Raw genomic sequence first — 27,958 nt, forward strand, 5'->3', positions numbered from 1 at the left:
CCCACCCCCCCCCAAAAAAACAACAAAATCATAAAAATACACATAAGCAGACTTTATAAATAAATCACATTTTAATCACCTAGCTTTGTTTTAATCCACAAAATCAAGTTCACAGCTTTTTCTAGTCTGTTTTCCCTAACCACGTGACCTAATGTATTTTCTGAAACCTTTCATGTTTTAAGAAAAATATGTTCCACCTTTCATCTTGCAACCCCAGAGCCAGCTTCCCTTATATTCCCAGTCAATGGCTGATGCAGTCACCTCAAAGAAACACTGGAGGAATGATGGTAAACTACAGTCTCTAAGACCTTCAGAATAGTGAAAAGAAAAGAGAAAAGAAAAGAAAAAAGTATCAAGCAAGATAGCCTCCAATGTTCCCTGGAATGGCTCCAATCACTGAAACCTTCCCTCCCGCAGTCGCCCTGGCCCGGAACCTGGAGCATTGCAGTCATTCTGCCATCTGTCAGGTCCTGCAATGCTTAGAAGGAGTTGCACAAAGGTGTCTGAAACTTGTTTCTGCTGGTGACCTAAGAGGTTCCTACCCACACTAGGCCAGCAGCAGTTCTCAGGCCATGTGCCCTGAGCCAGTTTAGAGCCATGGCAGTGACTACCACAGTGAAGGCTCATGACATGCATTACGAAGTGCCTACGAAAACAGAAATAAGGATTACATTTTGCTGTATTTCCCACTCTTCCTCAGGAAACGTTCCCCTTGGTGATCAGTTCCCCTGGAGCTGACGCACCCAGCCCTGGAAGTAACACAAGGTACTCAGGGATTCACTGCCTAACATTTCATATCCTTTCCCACCACGCCCACTCCTTAGTGTTACTATTTTGGCAGTGATCTCTGGCTTTCAGAAAGAGAAAAGGAAACTTGCCTTGTTTTGAGGGTATGAGTTGTGACAACACAGCTCTGCCATCTCAAGTAGCGAACTCTAAGAAAGAAGACTTTCTCCATGGTAACACTAATGCAAAAAATCTCAAGATATGATCATACCGTTTCAGTGGCCTATAGAGGGAATTCCTTAAGCTTCTCTCTCTCTTACACACGCGTACCGACAGACCCACAACTTGGTAGAGAAGGGTTTATTTTATCCCTACCAGAGTGGGAAACTCTTGCATCATTTATTACAGTCTAAAAATTCACAATGGTTTCTCAATACTTTCCAGCATGAGCTCAGATACTATATTTCAAATGAAATGCCCAGATGCATTTTTTTTTTTTTTTTTTTAGCTAGAGACTAACCTGAGGGCCAGTGGCTTTGGCACATAGTCTATACTACAGCACAAATTAAATCTTTCCTCCCATCAAAAGCATCAAACCTCAGAGCAGCAAGTTCCTTGACAGAAAAAATCCACAACCCAGGAAAGGTGGCACAAGCTTCCGATCTGCAGTGATTAAGTGTGAACACAGGGAATGCTGCTTAAAAGACTGACTAGGAGTGGCTTGGTGGTTCTTCTTCTTTAACTTGGGCATATCACACAGGCCTTTGAGCCTCATCCCACTCCTGTTTCTAGAGCAGAAAAGTGTATTTGAGAATTTCTCACTCCTTACTGTCATTCTCACTCCCTTACGATATTCTGAGGGAGAAGAGATTTCTGCTTTACCCCCTACGAAAAACTAAAATTCACGGGAGCCTATAAACAAGTCAGGCGGCCAACATGATGATGGGGAGTTCAGCAAAAGATGACTGGGTTGAGTAGGGAAGTATCTCAGGTAGAGAGAGCTAGGGTCTTTGTTAGTCAAGCCCTAGCATGAATAATTTAGTGTTCTTCATCAGATGAAAGGCCTTCAATTTCATCTCTGTCTCCCCCAATTGCCATCCAGAAAGCTTTGGCCACCTGTGGAGAGAAGCAAGCAACAAACTGTAGGCAACAACTGAATTTCAGCTCGTTTCATATGTTATACACAGAACTGATTAAGACTTAAAATTCTACACCCTGCCCTCCCGCGCTCTGGCAACATCTATCAAAACCCCCTGAACACCCTGACCCACGACTTCTACTCCTAGACTTTATACTGAGGATATAATCAGAGCTGTTTACACAGGTGATGTATAAGGATACACACAGCTTCACTACAGAAGAAGAAAAAGGCACATGATCTAAATGTCCAAAAGGGAACTGGATAAATTATGACACATTCATACAATGGAATACCATAAACCATATACATTTCCTGCCAAGAACGTGTTGTGTTGGTAATAACCAAACCAAAACAAACAAAATAACTAAGCGTTTTCCAGCCTAACAGCTAAGAAGGCAAACATCCTGAGTCTCAGTGTTCCAACGTCACTCAACATACATTGGAAAATCTTGGTTTGACTGCAGCAACTGTATTACTACTGGGTAAATATTCAATTAGTTATAAGTTAATAACCAACAAAAAGTTCACAGTAAGATACTTTAGAAGTAAACAAGTGTGATATACCATTCTTATAGCACTGGACCTGCTGTAGGTACTCAATAAATACCTGACTGATTTTCTCACCTTTTCTGCATGCAACTTTCTTTGCTCGTGAGGAAGCGTCGCAGCCTTGTCTAGGGGGAAAATATATCTTAAGAAATTCATCTAATAGCGCAGGACAATCTGGAATGCATGGATGTTGTAACACTAGAAGATGGGAAATGGGTTTCACAGACACGTTTATGGTGTAGTCATTATAGCTGTTGGGAAGTTTAAGTCTTCCAAATTTTCCAGATGGGAATGGTGTGAGTAAACAGGTAGGGATCTTACTGATTCCATGTTAATGAGACACACTGAAAGGAACAGAGACAGGCAAGAGAAGAAGGGAAAGTAAGAGGAAAAAGAATGAAGAAAGAGGAAAATTTTCCCAAGGAAATTTTTACCAACAGAGGATGGCACAGTCCCCCAGTACCCAAGTTTCTCAGATGAGGCCAGAGCATGGAATGCAATCAGCAGTTACAAAGCAAAATCCTACTATATAAAATAGAGGCGCATCAATATGGGAATCTGTTAGACACAATGGATCCGATTACCTTTCATTTCTTTTAACTTTGAAAACAGTCTTTCAAAATTCTCCAAATCTCCTCTGCCTGTAGTAAGACTGGCTAGTTCTTGAATATCCAGGTCTAACGTGGGATCTGAAATAAGGATTCGCCACACATTATTTATGTATGTGCTAAATACACAGAATCCAAAAGCAATCAATCTGGCTTTGATGAAAGTTACCACTGAATGAGTGCCCACTGGGGACCAGCTGTACAGCTCATGGTGCTGCATCCTGCTTGGCTGGTAGTGGGCCCTCACAAAGGAACAGTAACTCACTTTATCCGTAAAACACTGTAACGAGGCAAGGAATTCTGTTTCCACTTTTCTAGAGAAAACTAGAGCTCAGAGATCAAGTGACCTTCCTCAAGGTCACAGCTAATAAGTTGTGACCCTGGATTCAGACTTACATGTTTCCAATTCTAAAGGTCACGCCCTGTACTAAGGTCCACGGATTCAATAAATGCCTGAAATTTATACCATATTTTACTGGTCAACAAATATTTTCACATATGTTATTGACAACCATATAAGGTGGTTAGGACAGATACCACTGTCCACAATTTACATATGAAGCAAGCTGAGCTTAAAAATGAACTCATCTAAAATTACAGCCATTCAGAGGTAGAGCCAATTTATTTTATTTTATTTTTTTAACGTGATGATCCATTTATTTATTTATTTATTTATTTATTTTTGGCTGTGTTGGGTCTTCGTTTCTGTGCGAGGGCTTTCTCTAGCTACGGCAAGCGGGGGCCACTCTTCATCGCGGTGCGCGGGCCTCTCACGATCACGGCCTCTCCTGTTGCGGAGCACAACCTCCAGACGCGCAGGCTCAGTAGTTGTGGCTCACGGGCCCAGTTGCTCCGCGGCATGTGGGATCTCCCCAGACCAGGGCTCGAACCCGTGTCCCCTGCATTGGCAGGCAGACTCCCAACCACTGCGCCACCAGGGAAGCCCCTAGAGCCAATTTAAATTCCTATGTTCTTACCACAAATCCTTTACTATTTCTACCTCGGCATGTGGCTTCTTTATCAAAGTTTGTTTTTAATCAGAATTTTCACTCAGCCTCCACTCCAGGCCAGCCACCTCTAGGATGTCTTCCCTGACCGTCCCAGCTCACAGGTCTCCTTCCTTAGGATTTGTCCCACACTTAGTGTTTATAGAGCTGTCTTGGCACTGGCATACACTACTCTGTATGCTAGCACCTGTCTACTGTTACTATAATAAATACTACAGCAAGAGAGAGAGTTTGCTTTGTCCCCACCACTGAGTGCTTTAACTTATACGATTCCATTTCATTTTTGCAACAGCGATGTGAGGAAAGATTTGTCACCCTTATTTTATAGAAGGGGAAACTAAGGCCCACGGATGCTAAATAACTTACTCAAGGTCATCTCACTACTAGTGGTAGAGCCATGATTTGAACCCAGTTGTCCAGGATTCCAAGCCCATGGCTTTACCCATTACATTACATTACAAGGCCTGTCTCTGCATTTTTAGACTATAAGCTCCTTGAAGACAAGGATGATAACATAATTCTTTACATCTACTACAATGTCATACAGATAATTTGATGTTAAAGATGCACTTGGTTAATAAATTTGCTTTAGTTCAATGGGCATGCCATGGTGGCAGTTGGTGTATAGGGCTAGAGATAAAAAATTTGTGATTAATCTGTTTACATGATAACTGAACTGTGGATGTGGACAGAATCACTTCATGCTTAAATACAGGTTTGGAAGAGGAGTTTAGATGGAACACTGAGGAATGGAGATATTTAAAGGCTGGGTAAAGGAGTGTAATCTTCCAAAGCAAGAGAAGGAATCATCAGAGAGGTAGGAAGAACATCAGGAGATGTGTTGGGTGAGTCAAGAGAAGATAACGTTTCAGAAAGGGACCGATTCATAATATTGAATGTCGCCAAGAGGCCAAGATGGGGACTGGAGGACGTCTATTAGACTGAGTGGCATGGAAGTCGCTGGTGAGCTGTTTTCATGGAAAATGGGAGCAAGAGCTATAGATGGGAATGAACTGAGGAATGAGTTGAGGAATGGAAATAAGTAAAGAGGTGGGAGATGTGGGGTTGAGGAAGTGTTTTACTTTTGTTTGTTTGGTTTCATCTTTTTAAAGAATTTTGAAATAACTGTAGTCTTACAGAAAAGTTGCAAAAATAGTACAGAGCCTTCCGATATGCCCTTCCCCCACCCTCCCTCAGTGTTAACTTCTTATATAACCATGGTACAATTATAAACATCACGAAGTTAATAATGGAACAATGCTACTGACTAAACTACAGACTTCTTTCAACCTTCATCACTTTTTCCTCTAATATCCTTTTTTCTGTTCCAGGATCCAATTCAGGATTCTACACAGAATTTAGTTGTCAAATCTCCTCAGTCTTCTCCAATTTGTGACAGTTCCTAAGTCCTGCCTTGTCTTTCATGATTTTGACACTTCTGAAGAGTACTGGCCAGTTATTTTGTATAATATCCCTCAATTTGGGTTTGTCTGATGTTTTCTTATTATTAGATTGAGGTTATGGACCTTTGGCAGGAACACCACAGAAGTGAGTGCCCTTTCAGTGCATCACATTGGAGGGAGATGATGTCAATATGTCCTGTTACTGGTGATGTAACCTTCATCACTTAAAGTGGTATCTGCCAGGTTTTTCCAGTATAAAGTTACTATTTTCCCCTTTGTAATAAATAACTTGGGAAAGATATTTTGACTATGGAAATGTTGTGTTTCTTCTTAAACTTTCATCTACTAATTTCACCATCCATCAGTGGATCTTGCCTGCGACAACTATTACTGTGGTGTGTGGCTAAGGGTAATTTTCTATTGCCCTCATAATGTCTACATGTATTAATTGGAATTCTTCCGTAAGGAGGAGCAGCCTTTTCCTTTCCAGTTATGCATTTATTCAATTATTTATTTAAATTAGTATGGATTCATGGATATGTATTTTATTCTATGGGTTACAGCCCAACACTATGTTAATTTACTTTGCTGGTCAAATTGTTCCAGCTTTAGCCATTGGAAGCTCTTTCAGGTTGGTCCCTGTGCCCTTTCAACATGCCCCCATTCTTTTTTTGAGCACTTCCTTACTTTCTGGCACCATGATGCTCCACGTTCATCCTGCATTTTTCCTGCCCCAGCCCTGAATCAACCACTTCTCCAAGTAGCCCTGGTACCTTTTCTTGGAGAATGGTATTTAGAAACCAAGATCTAAGTGCTAAGTATGTCCACTGCTATTATTATTGCTTCTAGGTCCTCCCAGTGGACAGAGCTAGGAAATATATATATGTATTTACACATTCATACACATATCTATATTTATTTCTCTACTGCTCTAACTATATTTTAAAATCCAAGAGTTCATACTGATACCTTCAATTCTAGTTCAGTACCAAAGGGTTCATCCCAGCCTTCCCCTTTCCTTATTTGTAACTTCTTTCTCTGACAGTGAGAAACTTAGCTCTCATTATCTATGCTATATTTTCTTATTCTTTCAACTGTAATATATATAAAATATATTACATATAAATATTCAGAATTTCGAACCCATACCCCTGTAAGAATCAAATTTATTAAACAGAGTGCAGGATTTCTGTTCATTTCTTTTTGGTTTTGGCCTCATGGTATCCAGTCAGAATACCATTTTCCCAAATTCTTTAAGTTAGTTATTTTCCCCACCTCCTTCAGTGTGGTCAATGGTTTGTTTTCATGGCAGAGATTTTAGCAGGTTTAGAAGCTAATATGAAGGGTTCAACTGAGAGGATGAGGTTGAATAAACTAGAGAGGAAGAGATTATATACCAATTTTTCCTTCTTAATATGTTTCTATAACCAATCATTTGAGTTTTCTACATGGATTATCTTACAAACAGAAAAAAAAAAAGTTTTTAAAACTTATTACTGCACATGGGTCCTCTGTGGCATAAAAAGAAGTAGTGACATCAGTAGCTCCCCGACAAAAGAACATTTATAGTTATTGTTAACTAAGCTCCTTGGCTTTCTGGCTTTTGGGCAGTAAACTGGATTCCAGTTTCAGCTCTAGGACCTTCTTGTTAGGTGCCCTTGGACAAGTTATTAAACTGCTCTGGGCCTCATCTTCATCTCTGTAAAATAACTTCTCTGCCAAACTTCATTACCAAATGAGAATGTGGACATAAAAGAATTTCAAAAAGATATGGCAGGGCTTATAAAGCTATAGTATTCTTGTTACCATCAATTCTGACTACCGTGAAATACTATGAAAAAACTGTGTAATATGGAGATATAAAGCTGTCTCACCACCTGGTTCTGTCTGCTCTAGCTAAGATGATCGTAATCACGATCCTGCTGAGAGAATCAGCAGGACAATGGCGCCCACAGATTTGTAATGTATTTACTCTCCCTCCTTTTTCTGACAGCCGGTCCACAAGGTTAACATTCAGTTGGGGTGCACTATCAATTTCCTTCCCTCGTCCTCATTTAAAGTCAGTTTCCCCTTGGATGATTTATGCCCCGATACACGGGCTACTGCAAGTTCCACAGAGCTGTCACTTAGCAGCCAGAGAGGCGCTTACCCACGATGCTATCGACCTGAGTGTCTGCTGTATTAGATGCACCACCTCGATTATCCAAGAGGGGTTCAGTCCTCTCTGCTGCTGGCAACTGGGGCTGCTGGTGAGGAAAATACACACAAGCAACAATTTAACAGGAGGTTGCTTCCGAACTAAATCCAAAAAGGCTCGCACTTCCACCCACTGGTTAGCTTTGGAGAAGCAGTAATAGGAGCCAGACACAAAGAGAGATGGAAGAAGGATCAAGGTCACATTAAACAAAAGGCTAAAAGTTCACTAACTCAGCAGTGTTTCTCCTCAAGGAAAAATTAAAAAGCATTATGATTTTGCTATTGACTATTAAAACACATTGTTTGCTTTAAGATCATGTTTTATTCAAAATCTGAAAATGTATAAGATCCTATCACAAACAGCTCGGAGACTGAGGAAGAAGGTCCCAGAAAGACAATGTGGCACTACATAATGTGCTCGTGGTTCCAACCTGCCAACCAAGGCAGACCTGGACCAAAGTCCTTGAGGACAGAGGGTTGAAATCAGCCTATTTAAGCTCATTAAGGGCAAGGACCTTGCCTCAGATTGTACAGGACACAGGAAGTACTTAAAAAGAACCATTAATTTTATTTTATATTTAATGATTTGGGGGCAACTTTATGCCTTAAGGAAATCCTAGCACACTTTTAAAAGCACTCTAGCAAAAACACATGGAACAGCCCAAATTGCAAACATCTCGAAAGGGCTTACTGCTTTAATGCCGAACTAGCCTGCTCTTAACAGGCAGCAGGCATGAAGAGGGCTGTTTCAGGTTCTCCGTTTATCTATTGCTAATATTCTCTGCCACTTCTTAAATGGAAAGGAGAAAATGATGAATGGTGTAAAGATTCATAATGACGAGTAGAAATTAAAGCCAAAGAAGAGAAAAGATCCAGGAAAAATCTTTACCTCTGAGTGGCAGGTCTCTGCTGATCCAGTGCTATGGTTTGCTCCAGCCAATGAGCTGAGAAGGTTAAAGCCTTGGTTCCTATCTGAAAAGAAAAAATACAATCACTGAAATTTTTAATTTACATTTAAAACTGTTAAAATGACTGTGATGATGAAATGATAGCTATTTCCTCATTATAAAAGTTCTAACTATAAAGAACAGTTACTATAAATTACAAAACTCTAAATTCTGGATAACTTTAAATCACATAGTATTAGTCCAGGTCAAATATACCGCAGGGCCATTACAACAAACAAAAGACCGTTCAGTAGTTCTGTTTGCAAAGATTAACAGAACTGATGTTTTAATAGTTACTATGAACTAATACTTCAGTGTTTTAAACAATTAAAAAACATTAAAAAGAATCAATGCCAAGGCATTATTATCAGGTGAAATGAACATCCATGCTTTCTTGAAATAAAGCTCTGTTTATGCAGTTAAGGTTCCCAACACTTTCGATGTTTATATTTATAATGGAGGACAAATCTAGAGCAAAATATCAGAACCCAGTCCTGATCTGACAGCGTCCCCCAGAATCACCTGGACGCTTATTAAAATTACCCAGTATTCAAGGACCCAACCTCAGACTGAGGCAGCATCTATGGAACAGAGGCCAAGGAATTTGAACTTTTAGCAAGTACTCCAGGAGAGTCCTTAGGATCAGGAAAATTGGAAAAAAACCAAAAAACAAAAAACAAACAACAACAAAAAAACACTGCCTGAGAGTAGAATGTGAAACCCACAATTCAAGAGTCTAGTGGTACAGAAGTCAAAGAACTGCTCTCTCAGAAAGACAACTTCTTCCCACCTCGCCTCTCCTCTCCCTATAGCTTCCCTGGACCCATTCTCATCTGTCTTCAAAACAACCTGCAGACCTCCTAGGTCCTCTCCCTTGCCAGGTGACACCTGTTGTCAGATAGTCACACAAAGTATCACAGAAAGATAACCACTTGCAGTCTCCTCTTCTTCCCTTTCACTTGGGGAGATTTGCCTTTCAAACTGGGAGGAAGCCCGACTGTGGCATGCGGGGTCTGGGCCTGCAGCTTTTCCCAGGCTGACCTCTCACCACGTGGGCAGTCGCCTACTTACTGCACGCGGCTATCTACCAGAGTCAGCGCCTGTGCTTTAAGGCTACAAAGGCGCTGGGCGGTACCAAGAGCCTGCTGCTGCCCTGCTGCTTTTCCTGCTCCACAACCAAAGGTGCACATGTACTCCTGGAGCCCCCTCTCACTCCTTCAGCCAACCTGTCCAGTCTGTGAGGAACTCTCCAGCCCCAATGCCTGGATGCACCCCATCCAAGAACCAGGGGCTGTTTTATCAGGTAGGCCGTGGAGGCTCAGAAGTTGGGAGAAGCAGATCCATGTGATGTCCCACACTGATGGTTTCACAGAGCCTGGGGGTGTTTATTCAAACATCAACATAATTCTTTCTTGTGGCCAATGTGCTATAGACTCTAAAGCAGTTGTACGCAGTTATGCAATACTCAGGGATTTTACATGTCATGAGGATACATGAGAGCTCTTATAAAATACTTTAGGCTCTTTGTACAAAAGGCATTATCTGAGTAAGAGAGTACTGATGCAAGAGAGCCCTCACTTCTATTACTGGAAATAACTTGGACTGTGGGTAATTTTCAAATCAGTTCACAAATCTCTCTCCATATTCCAATTCCACAGCTTATGTTTTTCCTTTGTTGGGCATTACCTAAACTTGGCAGGCCAAACTGCAATCCCTGAAGAATAATACAACACAATGTCAGTTTAGACATGTTATTAGACCAAAATGGTCTACTTAAAATGCCTCATTATTTACAGTGGCTGCCTCCAAGAAGGGGATCTGGGATGGAAAGGAGTGAGAGGGAGCTGAACTAGTCACCGTGTACCATAAACCTTTGTGCACCTTTTGACTTTTGTTCCATATTCATGTGTTTGCCTATTTAAAGAGATTTTTAAATGTTTAATGATTAAATGCTATGTGTATTTTACCACAATTAAAAAAAACCTGAATGTCCCAATTCTAATAATGAATAAAATTATGGAAAAGTCCAAACAGTGGGAGGAAGACTGGGCTAGTGGTCAGAAAACCTGGATTCCACTCCTGGCTCTGCCCACCTTTATGACCTTGGACAAGTCAATCAATCTTTCTGTGCCTCAATCCTCTCATCTGTAAAAAAGAGAGGGTTGCTAGACATGCTTGTTAAGGTCCTTTCTGCTCTAGATATTCGTGATTTTATAAAGTAAAATAGCATTCTTTAGCTACTCTTGATAGTTAGCTCTGAATTAGGTATTTTAAATTACTTAATAGAAAAAAAAGAACCTTAAATGCCAGAATCCTTTAAAGGTCCACAGATGACTATGAGTTTATAATCAGGTTTCAGGCTAATGAAAGCTGGAAGAACTTTTGCTCAGTATTTTCTTATAAACAATGGAGAATTTAGTCAACTAATGTGAGTTCACTCTGTTCCACTGCTTATATATATTTCTTTTTTCTCTAAATTTTTTTTAAACATCTTTATTGGAGTATAATTGCTTTACAATGGTGTGTTAGTTTCTGCTTTATAACAAACTGAATCAGCTATACATATACATACATCCCCATAGCTCCTCCCTCTTGCATCTCCCTCCCACCCTCCCTATCCCACCCCTCTAGGTGGTCACAAAGCACCCAGCTGATCTCCCTGTGCTATGCGGCTGCTTCCCACTAGCTATCTATTTTACATTTGGTAGTGTATATTAGTCCATGCCACTCTCTCACTTCGTCCCAACTTACCCCTCCCCCTCCCCATGTCCTCAAGTCCATTCTCTACGTCTGCATCTTTATTCCTATCTTACCCCTAGGTTCTTCATAACCTTTTTTTTTTTTTTTTTTTTTTAGATTCCATATATATGTGTTAGCATACGGTATTTATTTTTCTCTTTCTAACTTACTTCACTCTGTATGACAGACTCTAGGTCCATTCACCTCACTACAAATAACTCAGTTTCATTTCTTTTTATCGCTGAGTAATATTCCATTGTATATATGTGCCACATCTTCTTTATCCGTTCATGTGTCGATGGACACTTAGGTTGCTTCCATGTCCTGGCTATTGTAAATAGAGCTGCAATGAACATTGTGGTACATGACTCTTTTTGACCACTGCTTATATTTTAGGGAAGTTAGAGACATATAAGTTTTCACAATTAGAAAAGCAATTCATTTTTGTTTATCCAAAGCAGACTGCTCGCACATTAATGTTGCTTAAAAAACCTGGATGTTTTATACACCTATGGTTTTAAAGAAACTCTCCATTTTCCCTAGTTCAATGTTTAGCAAAATTCTGCCCATGTGCACCCACTGTAAAACTATTGTTCTCACAGAAAAGAATTACCTGAATCTTTTCTTGTTTGCCAGATTTTTCTCCCCAGGATTCAGGGCATGGAAATGTCATCCCCACTAAGAAGGATTTATTCTTTTAGCAGATAGTTGTTGAAATTGGCTTTAGCATCTCTGGTTTTATCGACACCTCAAAATACTACACTAGGAAGGAATAAATTAATCTACCTACTCAGCTGATTCTTCTGGAACTTCAGAGCCGCAGAAAGGGGAAGTTGTTAAGTGATGTAAAATAAGTTATTCTAGAAGGAATAGTAAGTATACCAAACTCTGGTCCTAAAAACACTAATTCAGTACTGGTCATTTGCATAAAATTCTTCCAGGAAGTGTCAGAAACAAAACCATAGCCTCTAGAATAAAGGTTAGCAATGGGAAATTCTCAAGCCTTGTGGAGGAGCTTTTATTTTATTTTTCAATGGGAAGTTTCAAGAAAACTTGAAATATATGAAATATTCGGATATCTCTTTACAAATCTAAAGGCATACTTATTTATCTTCTTCTACAGAGGATTTATTATATTTTTTACAGAGTAAAGTATAACTTGAAGAGATTAGGTAACTTGTTCAAAGTCACATAGCTAGAACCTGAACGTGAAATCCAGAACTCTCTAATTAATTTCCATTAAGCTCACAGGTATCATATAAAGAGCAAAGAGACAGTCAATGCTTGATATACAAATACTGAATATGACAACACAAACTTGGATTAAGTGCAAAAAGATATCTTTTTATTCACATATAATTCTCTTTTGTCAGTAATCCTTCATTACTTCCCTGGTTTAGACTGATTTCAACTGAACTAAGATGAACAGCTGAGGACTGAATAATTAATCATATGCCACTTCAATGCCTCTCATTAATTTATCCCAGCCCAGCCCCCATAACTCCTGGAGGCACTGGTCACATAAAACTAGTGGCAGACAGGTGGTTAGGCCCCAGTGTCCCTTCACTGTCCCTCAAGTATATGTAGACAAGGGTTTCTCAAATTCAGCACTATAGACATTTGAGTGTGTATGGGCACGAGGGGCAAGGGTGCGTCCTGTACATCCCCGCCTATACTACCAAATGCCTATAGCACTGCCAATGTCCCCTGGGGAGAGGGGGGCAAAACTGCCTCCAGTTGAGAACCACTGATATAGATCTAATTAGGACAGGAAATTTGGGGCTATAACGCTCAGGTTTTAAGTCATTTCTTGGAAGGATTTTTCAATGGAAAAATAATAAAAGCATTTAAGATTCTACCTTTACCTCCTGTCAGCATTACAAATATCCTCCCCTTACTCTGGGAAATTTCTCTGGATGATTTCAGCTCCCTCAGTGCCATTTGCCTTGTTGTCCTTACTGTGCTAGTATAAATACTTATCTTGAGTCTATCTGCCATCCTAAACTATATTATAAACTCCTTGCAGACAGAGACAGGAGCTAAGGGTTCTTCCACCTTCCACAGCGCCCAGCACAGTGCTAAGTGTACAGGGGGCATGCTGAGATATCCACTGACAGCCTGACATGACTGTCAGACAGAGACTGCAAGCATTAGAGAAGGTTGGAAAATAAGCGTATACTTTATCTCACATTCCACTTCTGTTTGACAAATGGAAATGAAATGTTTTTAAAATCACAAAAGAATTAGAAACAATCTATTCTCTTTTACTAAACTACTGCTTGAAAAAGGTAAAACTTTAAAGTATATTATTAAAAACAGTGCTTCTTTAGGAAAATAGGCTTAAGCAATAAATCTGGCTCCATCATCAGCTTTGGATTCAGAAAAGTGAATCTCTGCTCTCCCTCTGACACCTGGGACACGTGCTCACAAGTCAAGAACTGTCTCTGACAATACTTGAACATATAATGAACTTTCTGGTGACCAGAAAGTAACCAGACTATGTTTTTTTGCCCTTTTTCCTGACTGTAAATGATATGTTCATTGTATAAAATTTGGAAAATAGAGAAAAGTATAAAGAAGAAAACTAAATCACCAAAGATGTCAATTAATACTTTGGTAAATGTCCTCCTATTCTTTTTTTCTGTGCATGCATACACACAAATTCTTAATAAACTGAATTAAACATCAGAATGAGTACTGTTTTTTACCAAAGTTGTAAAGGAAAGCTTTACACTAATTCCAATAATGGTTCCACTGTAAGTCCTATCTCCAGAGCCTGAAGCACCCTCTTGAAAATCCTCAAGGGAATGTTTACAATCAAGTCAAAAACCATTCAGAACCAAGTGTGGGGAATAATGAGAGTGATTAAATCATTGACCATTGGTGATTAACTCAACCTCTAGCCCTACTCCCCTCCTCAGAGGTCACTGGTGGGGTGGGGTGGCTGAAAGTTCCAACCATCTAATCACTGGTTGGTTCCCCTGGCAACCAGCCTCCCATCCTCAGGGTCTTTCCAAAAGTCATTCCATTAACATAAACTCCAGTGTGGTTTAAAGGGGCCTGTTAATGAATTAACAAAAGACGCTATTTTCACCTTTACTGTTCTCGAGTTGTTTTAGGAGCCAAGACAAAAACCAAATAGTAATTTATTGTATTAAATTAGGAGCTCTGTGCCAGGAACTGGGGACAAAGACATGCCCCCTCAGGCCCTCTCTAGACATTTGTTTCCTAATTATGATATACCCTCCCCATTGAAATATTAATGTCACAGATATACTATATCTATGTTTACACATTATATGCATATCTGTGCTTTATACATAAAAAGATTACATTTTTTTGCCCCCCCCAAGAATCAATTTTCACCCCTTTGGGGGTGGATAATGCCCTGTTAAGAATGAATGCATCACTTGTGAAACAAGACATTGGTAGAGCCAAGAATATGAAACTAGGTTATTATAAGTTAACCCAGAAATTATATTTCTATATCAAGAAGATTTATAAATCTTTCTAGAATAATAATTTGCCTACAACTGTAGTACTATAATTTGTTTGTTTTTACAATGTGAAATTAAGTAACAGAAAGACATTAACTGAGTACATACTAGGCACAAATTAGTCTTAACTCAAACTAAAGAGAATAATCTGTTGTGACTCTAAGTGAAATAATTTAAAATAAACTATCTTTCACTATGTATAACTGGATAGTTATTACATTAACTATCCAGGAGCCTTATCTGTACTTTGGATTAAGTGCAGAACAATGGGATAAAGTTAGTATCAACACTGTTTCAGACAGCCTTTTTGAAAGTATTTATTTAAAATGCAATAAGTAAAAAAGTCCAAAAACTCAGATATGATCATTACTTCCTACCTGTCTCATTAAAACCCTACTCATGCCAGCAGAACACCTTGGCTGAGGGAGTTCTATAGGGAATGAACTCATCTGGCTCTGCCAATAATTTCCCATGCAGCCTGGGTAAATTATTTAACTACTCTGTGTTCATTTCTCTAACCAGCCAATAACGTAAATCCACACACTGTAATGGAAAAACACACAACACTCCTGGGTCAGGAGACCTACCCTCTGGTCTCACCTTAGCTACTGGCTCACTGTTTGCATATGGGCAAGTCACCTCTAGAGCTTCCCTGAGGCCTCATTTTCCCCATCTGTGAAAGGAAGACGTCATGCCCGAAGCATGCATGGAGATTCTATGTTCTATTTAAATGCTTTTCCTGGCTAATTCACACACACTAGCATAGCAAACAAAACAATGCCACTTATTAAATTCTATAAAATTCAACAACATGTAATCTGTACAGCTGGTACAAGGCTTGGTAGAAAAAATACTGCATAGAAAAATACTGGGGAGTAAAACATGATTGCTCTCCAAAAAAAAAGTCTTAAAAGTTGAGGCCAAGTGCCTTCCTAACCTGAATCAGGCACAACTGTCATTCATGAGAATTCATTGCAGTCCCTTACGAACCATTTCTATTTTCTGCCTGGATCATCTCTTAGTGTAATGCACTCCATAAATTACCTCCTGGGATTTGGGAAATCAAGGCCATATTTACCCTAATCAAGGCCTATATATACCCTACACTACATATTCCAATTAAATCTCTTCTCAGTTTTGGTTTTTCCAAGATCACTACTTTAGACAATCTCCATTCTTCCCATCCCCTTGATCACTTCAATAGCTCTGAGCTAAATCATGTGCACTGGAACTTTCTTCACCTCCTAGGAGGACTAGAAAGAAGAGTGAGTGATTACAATGAAAGCCGGTAATAGGGAAACACAGGGAAAATACATCGTAGAGAAAATTTTCACCACTGCTCTCAGCTCTATGACACAAAGTTAAAATATCCTTTCCCCAAACTACCAGCCTAAGATATTCTATCTGCTGAGAATTAACAGGACACTTCTCTGACTTCCCTATGCAATTAACTGCTTCTAGGACTGCTTCATAAAGTACTGAGGTATCTATTATTAGAAGCATTCAACCAAAAATGATGGACAATCATCTAGCAAGGATGCTATAGAAATCATTCCTGTACTGGATAGAACAGACTAGCTCAAAAGTTCCTATGAGTTTTCTATCTAAATGCATTCGAGAGATAAAACATCCTATCAATCAACTGGTAATACTGGCTTACTAGTTAAAGTGATCGTCAATGGGAGCTGGGCAAATACCTCTAGAGGATGTGTGTAGTATCTGATATACACTACCCTACTCCCAGTGAGTCTCAGTTGAGAATCACTGGATTAAATTACTTCTAAAACCTCCTCTGAATATAAAAGCCTACTGATATTCTCACACAGACTGTATTTGAAGGCAAGTGCCTAAGACACTTTGCTACCATCATCCAACAGATCACCCAACCACTCCCCCTCATTTCTTCACAATTTTTTTCCAGCCGCGCCCTCGGCATGCAGGATGCGGGATGCAGGATCTTAGTTCCCTGACCAGGGATCGAACCCATGCCCCCTGCAGTGGGAGCACGGAGTCTTAACCACTGGACCACCAGGGAAGTCCCTCTTCACAATTTTAATTACTGGCTCACTGTTATTTTCTCCAATACTACTTCTGTCTGGATACTTAGCAAATTAAATATATATATTAATGTTCCTTCTAAGAACCTGACTCTTGGTTCATTAAAGTTCCATTTTACGGATGTTGTCCTCTACCAACTTCAGCCGTACATTCCCATATTATTACCAACTACAACCCCTCCATGATCTCAATTTCGTGCATCCTACTCTCTGACCACCACCTATCTTTCCAGCTCACTCCCTCCCTTATAGTAGCTCAACCCAATTATCCTTCAACTCCACTGGGACCTCAAAACTATCACCTTTTCACTGACCCTCTCCCCACTGATTTTCTCTCTCCCTTTCTCACCCAGCTTAAATTCCATGGTCAATCATTACAATCATTCCCTTATGTACACAACCTAATCCCCTGCCTCTCTTGCCATGATACCCTTGCTTGGTAAAAGCACAACTGGTGATTCCACGGCTGCACCCATGTAGCTTAAGGTAGCTGAGGAAAAGACCCCCCACTCCCCACACTCATGCTACCTGGCTTCACTTTAAACGTATCACACCAAATTTCAAGTGGGCCCCTTCGTGCTGTCTGGCAGTCATTTATTTTTGTCATTCTAACTTTATTTTACATCCCTAGGTTCGTCTACTCTCTTACTCTCCTAGATGACTTTCGTATTTTCTCCTCTCTCCTCAAATCCTAATGCAACCTCCTTCTGCCCTCAGTTGATAACCTGGCTTCCTACTTCACTGAGAAAACTGAGGCAATCAGATGAAACTTCCACAGATTTCCATGCCACATCTCTCCACCCAGCAACATCTGCACCCACATACTCCCTTCTTGCCTCTTTCCACAGATCCACTTTCCTCCTCCCATCCACCGCCCACCCCTCCATTAGAGCCCGCCCTCTCTCACCTACTCAAGGATATCCCTCCAGCACTTCTCCCTTCTCTCTTCTCCTTCATCAGTTTTTTCCACTTTTTACAGGATCTTTCCCTTCAGCCTATGAACATGCTGCTCTTGTTCTCATCTTAAAAAAATAACAAAACTCAAGCACACCCTTCTCACTAGCATCCACCTATTTCTTTGCTCCTTTTTCCTGCAAAAATTTTCAAGAGTGGTTTATAGTCACCATCTCCCACTCCTCTCTTCCCAATCTCTCTTAAACCTACTTCAGGGCTTCCCTGGTGGCGCAGTGGTTAAGAATCCACATGCCAATGCAGGGGACACAGGTTTGAGCCCTGGTCCAGGAAGATCCCACATGTCGTGGAGCAACTAAGCCCATGCACCACAACTACTGAAGCCCGCGTGCCTAGAGCCCGTGCTCTACAACAAGAGAAGCCACCGTGATGAGAAGCCCGTGCACCACAACGAGAGTAGTCCCTGTTCTCTGCAACTAGAGAAAGCCCACGTGCAGCAACGAAGACCCAATGCAGCCAAAAATAAAATAAATTTTAAAAAAAAAACCTACTTTACCAAAACCGCTCTCCTTAAGGCCACTGATGACCTCTACATTGCTAAATCCAAAGGTCAGTTCTCAGTTCTCATCTTACTTGACCTATGAGCGCCATCTGGCACAGCTGACTACTCCTTCCACTTTGACAACATTCCACTTGTGCTTCTGGGACCCTGCACTCTTTGTTTTCCTACCTCACTGACCACCCTTTCTCAGTGTCCCTGGCTGGTTCCTTCTCTTCTCCCTATCCTCCTCTTGTTGGAATGTCCCTCTGCTAAGTCCTTGGTCCTCTTTATTTACTTCACTTACTCCCTTGGTGATCTCATCCAGGCTCAAGGTTTTAAATGTTGTGCATGTGCCTCTCTTCCCAAACTCCACACATCTAGCCAAATGGCTACTTGGTATCTCCACTTGGAAGTCTAGTGCCCATCTCAAAGTTAACATGACCAAAACTAAATTACTGATATGTCACCCTGCTCCTCAAAGTCTGCTTCACTGTAGCTTCCTCACTGTAGTTGATGGCATCCTATCCTTCAAACTGCTCAGGCCCAAATCCTGGAGTCCTCCTTGACTGCTCTCTATCTCTCATTCCTCACATCCAACATCAGGAAATCATGCTGGCATGACCTAAATATAGATCCAGAATTTGACCTTTCCTCACTCCTTCCATTGCTACAATTCTGGTTTAAGCCATCACTATCTTTCACCTGGAATACTGCAATCGCCTCCTAAGAGATCACCTTGGTTCCTCCTCACCTCCACCATCTATTCTCCACAAAGCAGCCAGAGTGCCCTTTTCAGACCCGAAGTCATATCATGTTACCCTTCTACTCAGCAAAAGCCCTGCAAAAGCTCCCCAGTTGACACTGATAAAATGTGAAAGTTACTACGATGGCCTATAAGACCCTAAATAATCTGGTCCTCCATTATCTCTCTGACCTGCTCCCCTCCTCAGCCACAGTGCATTCCTTGATATTCTTCAGACACATCAGGCATGTTTTCTCCTTACAGCCTTTGCTGTAGCTATCCCCTCTGCCTGCTAAGCTCTTCTCCCAGTATCACATGGCAAATGCCTCATCTCCTTCCTGAAATCTCAAGCTCTTAAGATCTACCTTGACCACCCTATTTAATATTGCAATCTACCCAGCAATCTCAATACCCCTAACCCCGCTTTATTTTTTTTCATATCACTTATCGCCTTCTAATATATTGGACAACTTACTAATTACTTGTATTATCTATTGACTAATGTCTCCCACCAGAATGAAAACTCCATAAGGACAGAAATTTGTGTCTGTTTTGTTCACTGATGTATCCCAAGCACACAGACCAATGCCTGGCACATAGTAAGTACTCAATAAGTATTCTTCTGAATGAGTAAACACTTGAAAAATGATCTTAAATTATGAACCAGTGAGAAATTTGAGGTCAACAGAAAAAAAACTTAAATGATCCAGCTACACGCAGAGTCTCAAGTGCACCCCAGACAGGTAGGTACTTATAAAGGCTGTATTATTTCTTTCTGATCTCAAGGAGGGTTATTTAATACAAGCACTGGTGATCTTATCATACTAGCCCATACTAGAAATAGGTACCAAGGAAGTACAGAGAACAGGGCCCACTATTCTCACTTTTGCCTCTAGGTGACTCTACACTGGGCACAGTCCTGTCTTTTTCCTCTGGCTTCGTAAGTCAGAGGAGTGACTTGCGAGTATTACGTGATTTAGGAATGGGAGAAAGCAAGTCAGTCAGAGGGCTAACGCAGCTTTCAAAATGCCTAGTTTACTCCCATGGATTAAGCACAGACTCTTACAAGTTAGAACTAGATGACTATCATTTATATCAGTGGTTCTCAACCAGGGCCACATATATGTATTCCTGAGGCACTTAAAAAATACTATAGCCACCCCTCCCTTCTAAGATAAATAGTCTGGGTGAGACCCAGTCAGCAGAGATCATAAAAGCTTCACAGGTGATTTCACTGTGCAGCTAGAGCCGTGGATGGAGACCAAGCTCATTTTCCAGATTAAAAATAAAGCCTAGAGAGAATCAGATCTGCCTAAGGTCACAAAGCTAAGTAGCAGTGTTGGGATGGGAAACTGTTACTTGATTCTTTAGAGAAAGCAGTAAAGGAGAAATTTCATTACAACATAATAATTTATAAGCCTACATGTTATAGTAGTTAAATGCATGAGACTTCAGGGGCTTCCCTGGTGGCACAGTGGTTAAGAATCCGCCTGCCAATGCAGAGGACATGGGTTTGAGCCCTGGTCCGGGAAGAGCTCACATGCCGCGGAGCAACTAAGCCCGTGCACCACAACTACTGAGCCTGCACTCTAAAGTCCACAAGCCACAACTACTGAGCCCGCGCGCCTGGAGCCCATGCTCTGCAACAAGAGAAGCCACTGCAATGAGAAGCCCGTGCACCGCAACAAAGAGTAGCCCCCACTCACCGCAACTAGAGAAAGCCCGTGTGCAGCAATGAAGACCATAAAATAAATTAATTAATTAATTAAAAAAATAAATAAATGCATGAGACTTCAAAATTATAAAGATCTAAGTTCAAATCAGAGGCTTTGATATTTAACAGCTAATATTAGTGGTTCTCAAACTTCGCTGCATATTATAATTAGCTGGAGAAGATTTTTTAAATCTCTATGCCCAGGCCTCACACCATACCAGTTAATGCAGAATCTCCAGGAGTTAGATTCAGGCATCAGTACTTTTTAAAGTTCCCCAGGTGATTCCAGTGTGCAAACAAGTTTGAGAACTGATGACTTATACGACTTTGGGGAAATTACTTGACCTCTTTAAGCCTAACTCTTAGGGATATTGTGATTAAGATAATGTATGTACATAAGCAGCGCATTAGTATGGTTACCACCTCACTTCCTTCCACCACCACCACCCCTTCTAACATCATTAGTGGTACTATTTCCTTCCTGCCTGCCTTCCTTTTTTCCTGCCTCCCTCCATCCTTCCCTTTCTTTCCTCTTTCCTTCTTACTGAGGTATTATTTACATATCATAACTTTCACCTTCTTTAAGGTATGAAATTTGGTGGGTTTTAATATATTCACAAAGTTGTGTAACCATCATCACTATATAATTCCAAAACACTTTCATCACCCTAAAAAAGAAACCTCATACCCCAAACCCCCAAAGCCCCCTCCCAGTCCCTGGGAACCACTAATCTACTTTCAGTCTTCATGAATTTAACTATTCTGGACACTTCATTTAAGTGGAATCATTAAAATATGTGGCCTTTGTATCTGGATTTTTTCACTTAGCATAATGTTTCTGGAGGTTCATCCATGTTGTAGCATGCATCCATGCTTCATTTCTTTTTATGGTTGAATAATATTCTATCATATGGATACTGTTTTCAGCAATTGTTTCCACTTTTCTTGGCTATTATGAATAAAGCTGCTAGGAACATCTGTGCACAAGTTTTTGTGTGGACATATGTTTTCAATTCTCTTGGGTATAATACCTGTGAGTGGAATTGCTGGGTCATATGGTTTAATTTTTTCAGCAACTACTACTGTTCCAAAGTAGCTGCAGCACCATTTTACATTCCTACCACCAGTGTATGAGGGTTCTAATTTCTCCATATCCTCACCAATGCTTGTTACTGTCTCTTTAGATTATAGCTAACCTGGTGGGTATGAAGTGGTATCTTACTGTGGTTATGACTTCCCTGATGACTAACAATGTTAAGCATCTTTTCATGTGCTTATTGGCCATTTGTGTATCTTCTTTGGAAAAATGTCTATTCAACTCCTTCACTATTTAAAAAATTGGGTTGTCTTTTTATTATTAAGCTATAAGAGTTCTTTACACATTCTAGGTACTAGATCTTTATCAGATAAGCATATGGTTTACAAATACTTTCTACCATTCTGAGGGTAATCACTTCACTTTCCTAAGTGTCCTCTGAAGGACAAAAGTTTTTTTAATTTTGATGAAGTCCAATTTATCTTTTCTTTGGTTGTTTCTGTATCATTAACTTGTGTGTATATGTGTGTGCGTGTGTTTTCAGCTCCACAGTATATCCCTCATTTCTTTTTCTTTTCTTTTTTTTTTTTTTACAGTTGAAGTGTAGTTGATTTACAATATTGTGTTAGTTTCAGGTGTACAGCCAAGTGATTCAATTTTATATATTTGTGCATATATATATATATATATATATATATATATTCTTTCAGATTATTTTCCATTATAGGCTATTACAAGATATCGAATATAGTTCCCATGCTATACAGTAAATCCTTACTGCTTATCTATTTTATGTAGTTTGTATCTGTTAATCCCATACTTCTAATTTATCCCTCCCACCCCGTGTATCATTAACTTTTTTTTTTTGACTTATCCTACTGTATGGAGCCCACTGACTCCCAGATGTCAATTTCTTGCTCCAACTGCCAAGCCCTGGGGCAGCTGGTGCTGGTTCGGGGAATTTTGATGGAAAGATCCTCCGGACAAGTGATCCTAGAAGCTGCTAGGCCCTTACCTGAGAATTTCCCAACCCATGCTTGCTGACCACGAGCAGCAAGGCTCCTGGCTGGCTTGCCAAAATCTGTTACCAAGTCCAAGCTCATACTGCATGACAGATCAATAAATCGAGAGATAAGTTGTTGGGGCAAAGAATAACAACTTTTTCAGAAAGCCAGCTGACCTAGAAGATGGTGGACTACTGTCCCAAAGAACCATCTTCTGTATCATTAACTTTTAAGGGAAATACTAGAGGCAAAAAATTATTAGGGTATCTTATTGCCAGGTAAGTTGTTCAGACTTGTAATAAGCAAAGAATTGAGCTGGCCATACATTTAAATCAGTAAGTCCCATTTAGGAAACACGTCCACTTTATCTTCACGGAAGGCAGGAAGGAAGCTACTCATTTCTAAGTTTTTAATTACTAGAATTTCAGATTAAGTATTTGACTTTTGAAGGCCAAGTGGCCAATAAACTGCAAAGAAATAAAACCCTAGTCAAATCTGCATGTTTTCAGAGATATTTGCTGTAACAAATAAATTTTCATAGTCCTTACTAGATTTGGAACTGCTTTCTCAAACTGAGCACTTTTTAAATGGATTTTTTTTAAAGAGTTTCAAACTAGTATTTTTCTGAATCCAAAATTAAAGACCAGTATGGCATAACCTCAATGTTCCATTACTGCTTGATAAATACTAAATACATAATACATATTCGAAAATAATTAACTGAGATTATATAACTGGCAATGTAATAATCTCAAAGAATCAACTGCAATTATAGTAATTTTTCTAATAAAAACAACAACAGAAAAACTAGTCATTTGTGTCCTAAAACTGAGAGGTGACACCACTGTCCACATTTCCCTGTTTCACATTCAGTATGGTATTTACTATATTATGTATTATCAATTTCTGCCACAGGAGTCCATTTCTAATTTATTTCCTCCCTCTGTACGTATTTTGAAATTTTTAAATGCTTTTTTCATTGATTGCCATAATCATATGATTTTTTCCCCCTGTAACCTGTTCATGTGAGAATTTAAATAGATTTTTCTTATATTAAAGAATGTTAAGTCCTTGGAATAACTCAACTAGGTCATATTATATTCTTTTTATGTATTTCTGGGTTAAGGTTGCTAATATTTTGATTAAAATCATGGCTTCTATGCTCATAAATGAGATGGCCTCTAATAATTTTCTTTACTGGTACTATCTTTAGAAATTTGGATTTTTAACCCAGCCTTAGAATGAATTAGGTATGCTACCTCTCTTACTATTCTCTAAAATCTTATGTAAAAATTTTTCATTAAATAATTGAATTTCCAGTAGAAAAACAAACAAAAAAGAACACTTCTAATATCTTTCTTTACTTTGTCAACCAACTTTCCGTTTTGTTTTTTTTTTTTTAATTAATTTATTTATTATTTTTGGCTGTGTTGGGTCTTCATTGCTGCGCGCAAGCTTTCTCTAGTTGCGGCAAGCGGGGGCTACTCTTCGTTGCAGTGTGCGGGCTTCTCTTGCTGCGGAGCACAGGCTTTAGAGCACTTGGGCTTCAGTAGATGTGGTGCGTGGGCTCAGTAGTTGTGGCTCGTGGGCTCTAGAGCGCAGGCTCAGTAGTTGTGGTGCACGGGCTTAGTTGCTCCGCAGCATGTGGGATCTTCCCTGAGCAGGGCTCGAACCCATGTCCCCTGCATTGGCAGGCGGATTCTTAACCACTGCGCCACCAGGGAAGCCCCCAACTTTCTGTTTTAAAATTTTTTTGGTTTAAAAAGCTTTGAGTGGTGATAGCTGTACAATAATGTGAATGTATTTAATGCCTCTGAACTGTATACTTAAAAATGGTTAAAATGGTAAATCTTATGCTATGTATATTTAACCACAATTTTTAAAAAATAAGAGAAAAGTAAAAGGAGAGAAAGAGGAAAAGGGGGGAAATGAAAGAGAAAAAGGAAGTAGAAAAGATGGATACCAAAAATAAATAAACCAGTCTGAGCACCTGCTGGCAGACAACATTCAAGAACAGCCTGCTGAGAGGCAGGCACAGTTCACTTAAACCACCAGCATAGCAAGGCTCTGCAGAGAGCACAGGACGTAGGGCAATCCTGGAACAGTAATATGACCCCCACCATATATTCATACAAAGCTCTGTCTCTAATCTAAGATGTGGGGCTACACAAGGATGCCCTCCACACTTCCTAATACTTGGGTTGCAGCCAAATGTCACTGTATTTCCATATCTAGGACTCCTTCTAGAGAGCAGATAGTTAATTTTCCTTCATACAGTGTAGGTCAAGATCCTCTTAAACATGGAATTAAGCTAATGGCAATATTTTGGGATTTGGTTAACAGCAAACCAATGTACCACCACGGTAGAGAAAAAAAGATAAAGCAAAGATGCTTCAAGGCAGAGAACCATGAAAAATCCAGTGTGCCTCTTTGCTTTGCAGTTCTCTTAAAGAATATTGTTTAGTGTCTAAGAGCATTTTTTCCAGAAAATACCTTTGACCATAATTCCAAAGTAATAAAGTATGTTCAGTCCAGCTTCTAAATTTATAGCTATAAATGTAAATTACAAGACAGTACTTTAATATATAAACTTGGGTGACAGATTTTTCAAAAAGTGATTGAAGCCAAGTAAGCTCTCCTGAAATAATTTCTCATAAATATAATAAGCACCACTGAATATAATTTTATTCCAAATTAATCCAGTTTATGTATCATACCTTAAATGTATTTTTATAGTGAAGACAGTCTACAGCAATGCCTCATCATGATAAATTCTCAACAGGATTTGCTGAATGAATGAATGAATGGGAAGAACCAAGCCTCAAATGGAGTTTCTTTTGGTAACAGGGAGATGACAACGTAGGCTAAAATCTATTTTTACTAGACCCATCATGGCCTTAACCTGACTGCTACTGCAACAGAATAAAATCTAATATCCTTGCAATTCACCATAACAGATACATCAGAATCCCCCTAGACAGAATAAAGTGAGAAGGAGGAAAGAGAGAGGGAAAGGGGAGGAAGTAATACTTTTCTAAGCCAGAAGGAAATTCTCCAATGATGATATGGGTTAGATCAGATCTCAGGCAAGCTTAAGGGCCCCATCTCACTTTACACTCAAGCATCAATGGAAAATTGAGATGAAATATTCTACTTCTATAAAACCGATCTTCCACTTGGCCCTTTATCTCAGGGAAGATGGGGTAAGCTCACTTAAACATGATTTTTCTCATTCCTTTCTGCAGTGCTTCACCTAGCATAACATACTTGTTGAGGCAGCCAAGTGCTACAAAAGAGAAAAACACTACACAGGCAGCAATTCCTAAAGAAATATGTTATGGGTTGAATTACGTCCTGCCCCCACAAATTCATATGTTCAAGTTCTGACCTCTCATACCTCAGAATGTTACCTTATATGCAGATATAATTAGTTAAGATGAAGTCATGTTGGGGTAGGGTAGGCCCTTAATTCATTATGACTATTACCCTTACATAAAGAAGACATGAACAGAGACAGGCACACAGGGAGAATGCCATGTGAAGATTGGAGTTATGCTACTATAAACCAAAGAACTACCAGAAACTAGAAGAGAGACCTGGGACAGATACTTCCCTAACACCTTCACAGGGAGCACAGCCCTGCTGACACCTTGATTTTGGACCCCTGGCATGTAGTATTGTGAGACAATAAATACCTGTTGTTCTAAGCCTCCAGTTGGTTGTACTTTGTTACAGCAGCCTCGAGGAAACTAATACAGACAATAAGAGGCTAATGTGCACCAATTAAACTGACCCCCTTCAGACTGCACTTCAGATCCAGCTTCCCACCCCATGGCTACTGCCACCACATTAGCCCAGGCCCCAGTTTTGAGCTGCAGCCACAGTTGCCTGGTCTCCTGACTTCAGGCTCTACCTGCACCTGCTTCAATTGCCAAACCCACCACGACAATAACCTTTCAAAAATGCCAACTTCTTTGCATCACTCTCTTGTTAAGAAATCTCGGATTGGTTCAAGATGGCAGAATAGAAGGATGTGCGCTCACTCCCTCTTGCGAGAACACCGGAATCACAACTAACTGCTGAACAATCACTGAAAGGAAGACACTGGAACTCACCAAAAGAGATACCCCATGTCCAAAGACAAAGGAGAAGCCGTAATGAGACGGTAGGAGAGCAATGAGATGGTAGGAAGGGCGCAATCACAATCAAATCCCATAACTGCTGCGTGGGTGACTCACAAACTGGAGAACAATTAAACCACAGAAGTCCACCCACTGGAGTAAAGGTTCTGAGCCCCACGTCAGGCTTCCCAACCTGGGGGTCCAGCAATGGGAGGAGGAATTCCCAGAGAATCAAACTTTGAAGGACAGCAGGATTTGACTGAAAGACTTCGACAAGACTGGGGGAAACAGAGACTCCACCCTTGAAGGGCACACACAAAGTAGTGTGTTCATCAGAACCCAGGGGGAAGGAGCAGTGACCCCACAGAAGACTGAACCAGACCTACCTGCTAACACTGGAAGGTCTCCTGCAGAGGTGGTGGTCAGCTGTGGCTCACTGCAGGGACAAGGACACTGGCAGCAGAAGTTCTGGGAAGTACTCCTTGGTATGAGCCCTCCTGGAGCCTGCCATTAGCCCCACCAAAGAGCATGCAGGCTCCAGTGCTGGGTCCTCTCAGGCCAAACAACCAACAGGGAGGGAACTCAGCCCCACCCATCAGCAGACAAGCAGATTAAAGTTTTACTGAGCTCTGCCTACCAGAGCAACACCCAGCTCTACCCACCCATCGGGAAGTTTGCACAAGCCTTTTAGATACCCTCATCCACCAGAGGGCAGACAGCAGAAGCAAGAAGAACTACAATCCTGGAGCCTGTGGAACAAAAACCACATTCACAGAAAGACAGAAAAGATGAAAAGGCAGAGGGCTATGTACCAGATGAAGGAACAAGATAAAACCCCAGAAAAACAACTAAATGAAGTGGAGATAGGCAACCTACCAGAAAAAGAATTCAGAATAATAATAGTGAAGATGATCCAGGACCTCAGAAAAAGAATGGAGGCAAAGATTGAGAAGATGCAAGAAATGTTTAACAAAGACCTAGAAGAATTAAAGAACAAACAAACAGAGATCAACAATAC

General features: G+C 40.3%; 1 protein-coding gene across 2 annotated transcripts in view; it reads right to left on the reverse strand.

Moving 5' to 3' along the window:
• Nucleotides 1–52: 52 nt before the first annotated feature.
• The window catches only part of AAGAB (alpha and gamma adaptin binding protein), a 79,986-nt gene continuing 52,080 nt past the window's right edge, over nt 53–27,958 (reverse strand). The window contains exons 6-10 of one of the 2 annotated variants that reach the window (XM_068554372.1): nt 8,520–8,602; nt 7,584–7,677; nt 3,001–3,105; nt 2,492–2,541; nt 53–1,842 (exon numbers count right to left, since the gene is read on the reverse strand). In XM_068554372.1, the coding sequence (XP_068410473.1) occupies nt 1,765–1,842; nt 2,492–2,541; nt 3,001–3,105; nt 7,584–7,677; nt 8,520–8,602 (410 nt within the window). In that variant the 3' untranslated portion in view covers nt 53–1,764. Of the gene's footprint in view, nt 1,843–2,491; nt 2,542–3,000; nt 3,106–7,583; nt 7,681–8,519; nt 8,603–27,958 lie in introns of both variants that reach the window. The other variant, XM_068554362.1, reaches the window with a different exon arrangement.

The sequence above is a fragment of the Eschrichtius robustus genome, chromosome 1, assembly GCF_028021215.1.
Source record: "Eschrichtius robustus isolate mEscRob2 chromosome 1, mEscRob2.pri, whole genome shotgun sequence".
Lineage (NCBI taxonomy): Eukaryota > Metazoa > Chordata > Mammalia > Artiodactyla > Eschrichtiidae > Eschrichtius > Eschrichtius robustus.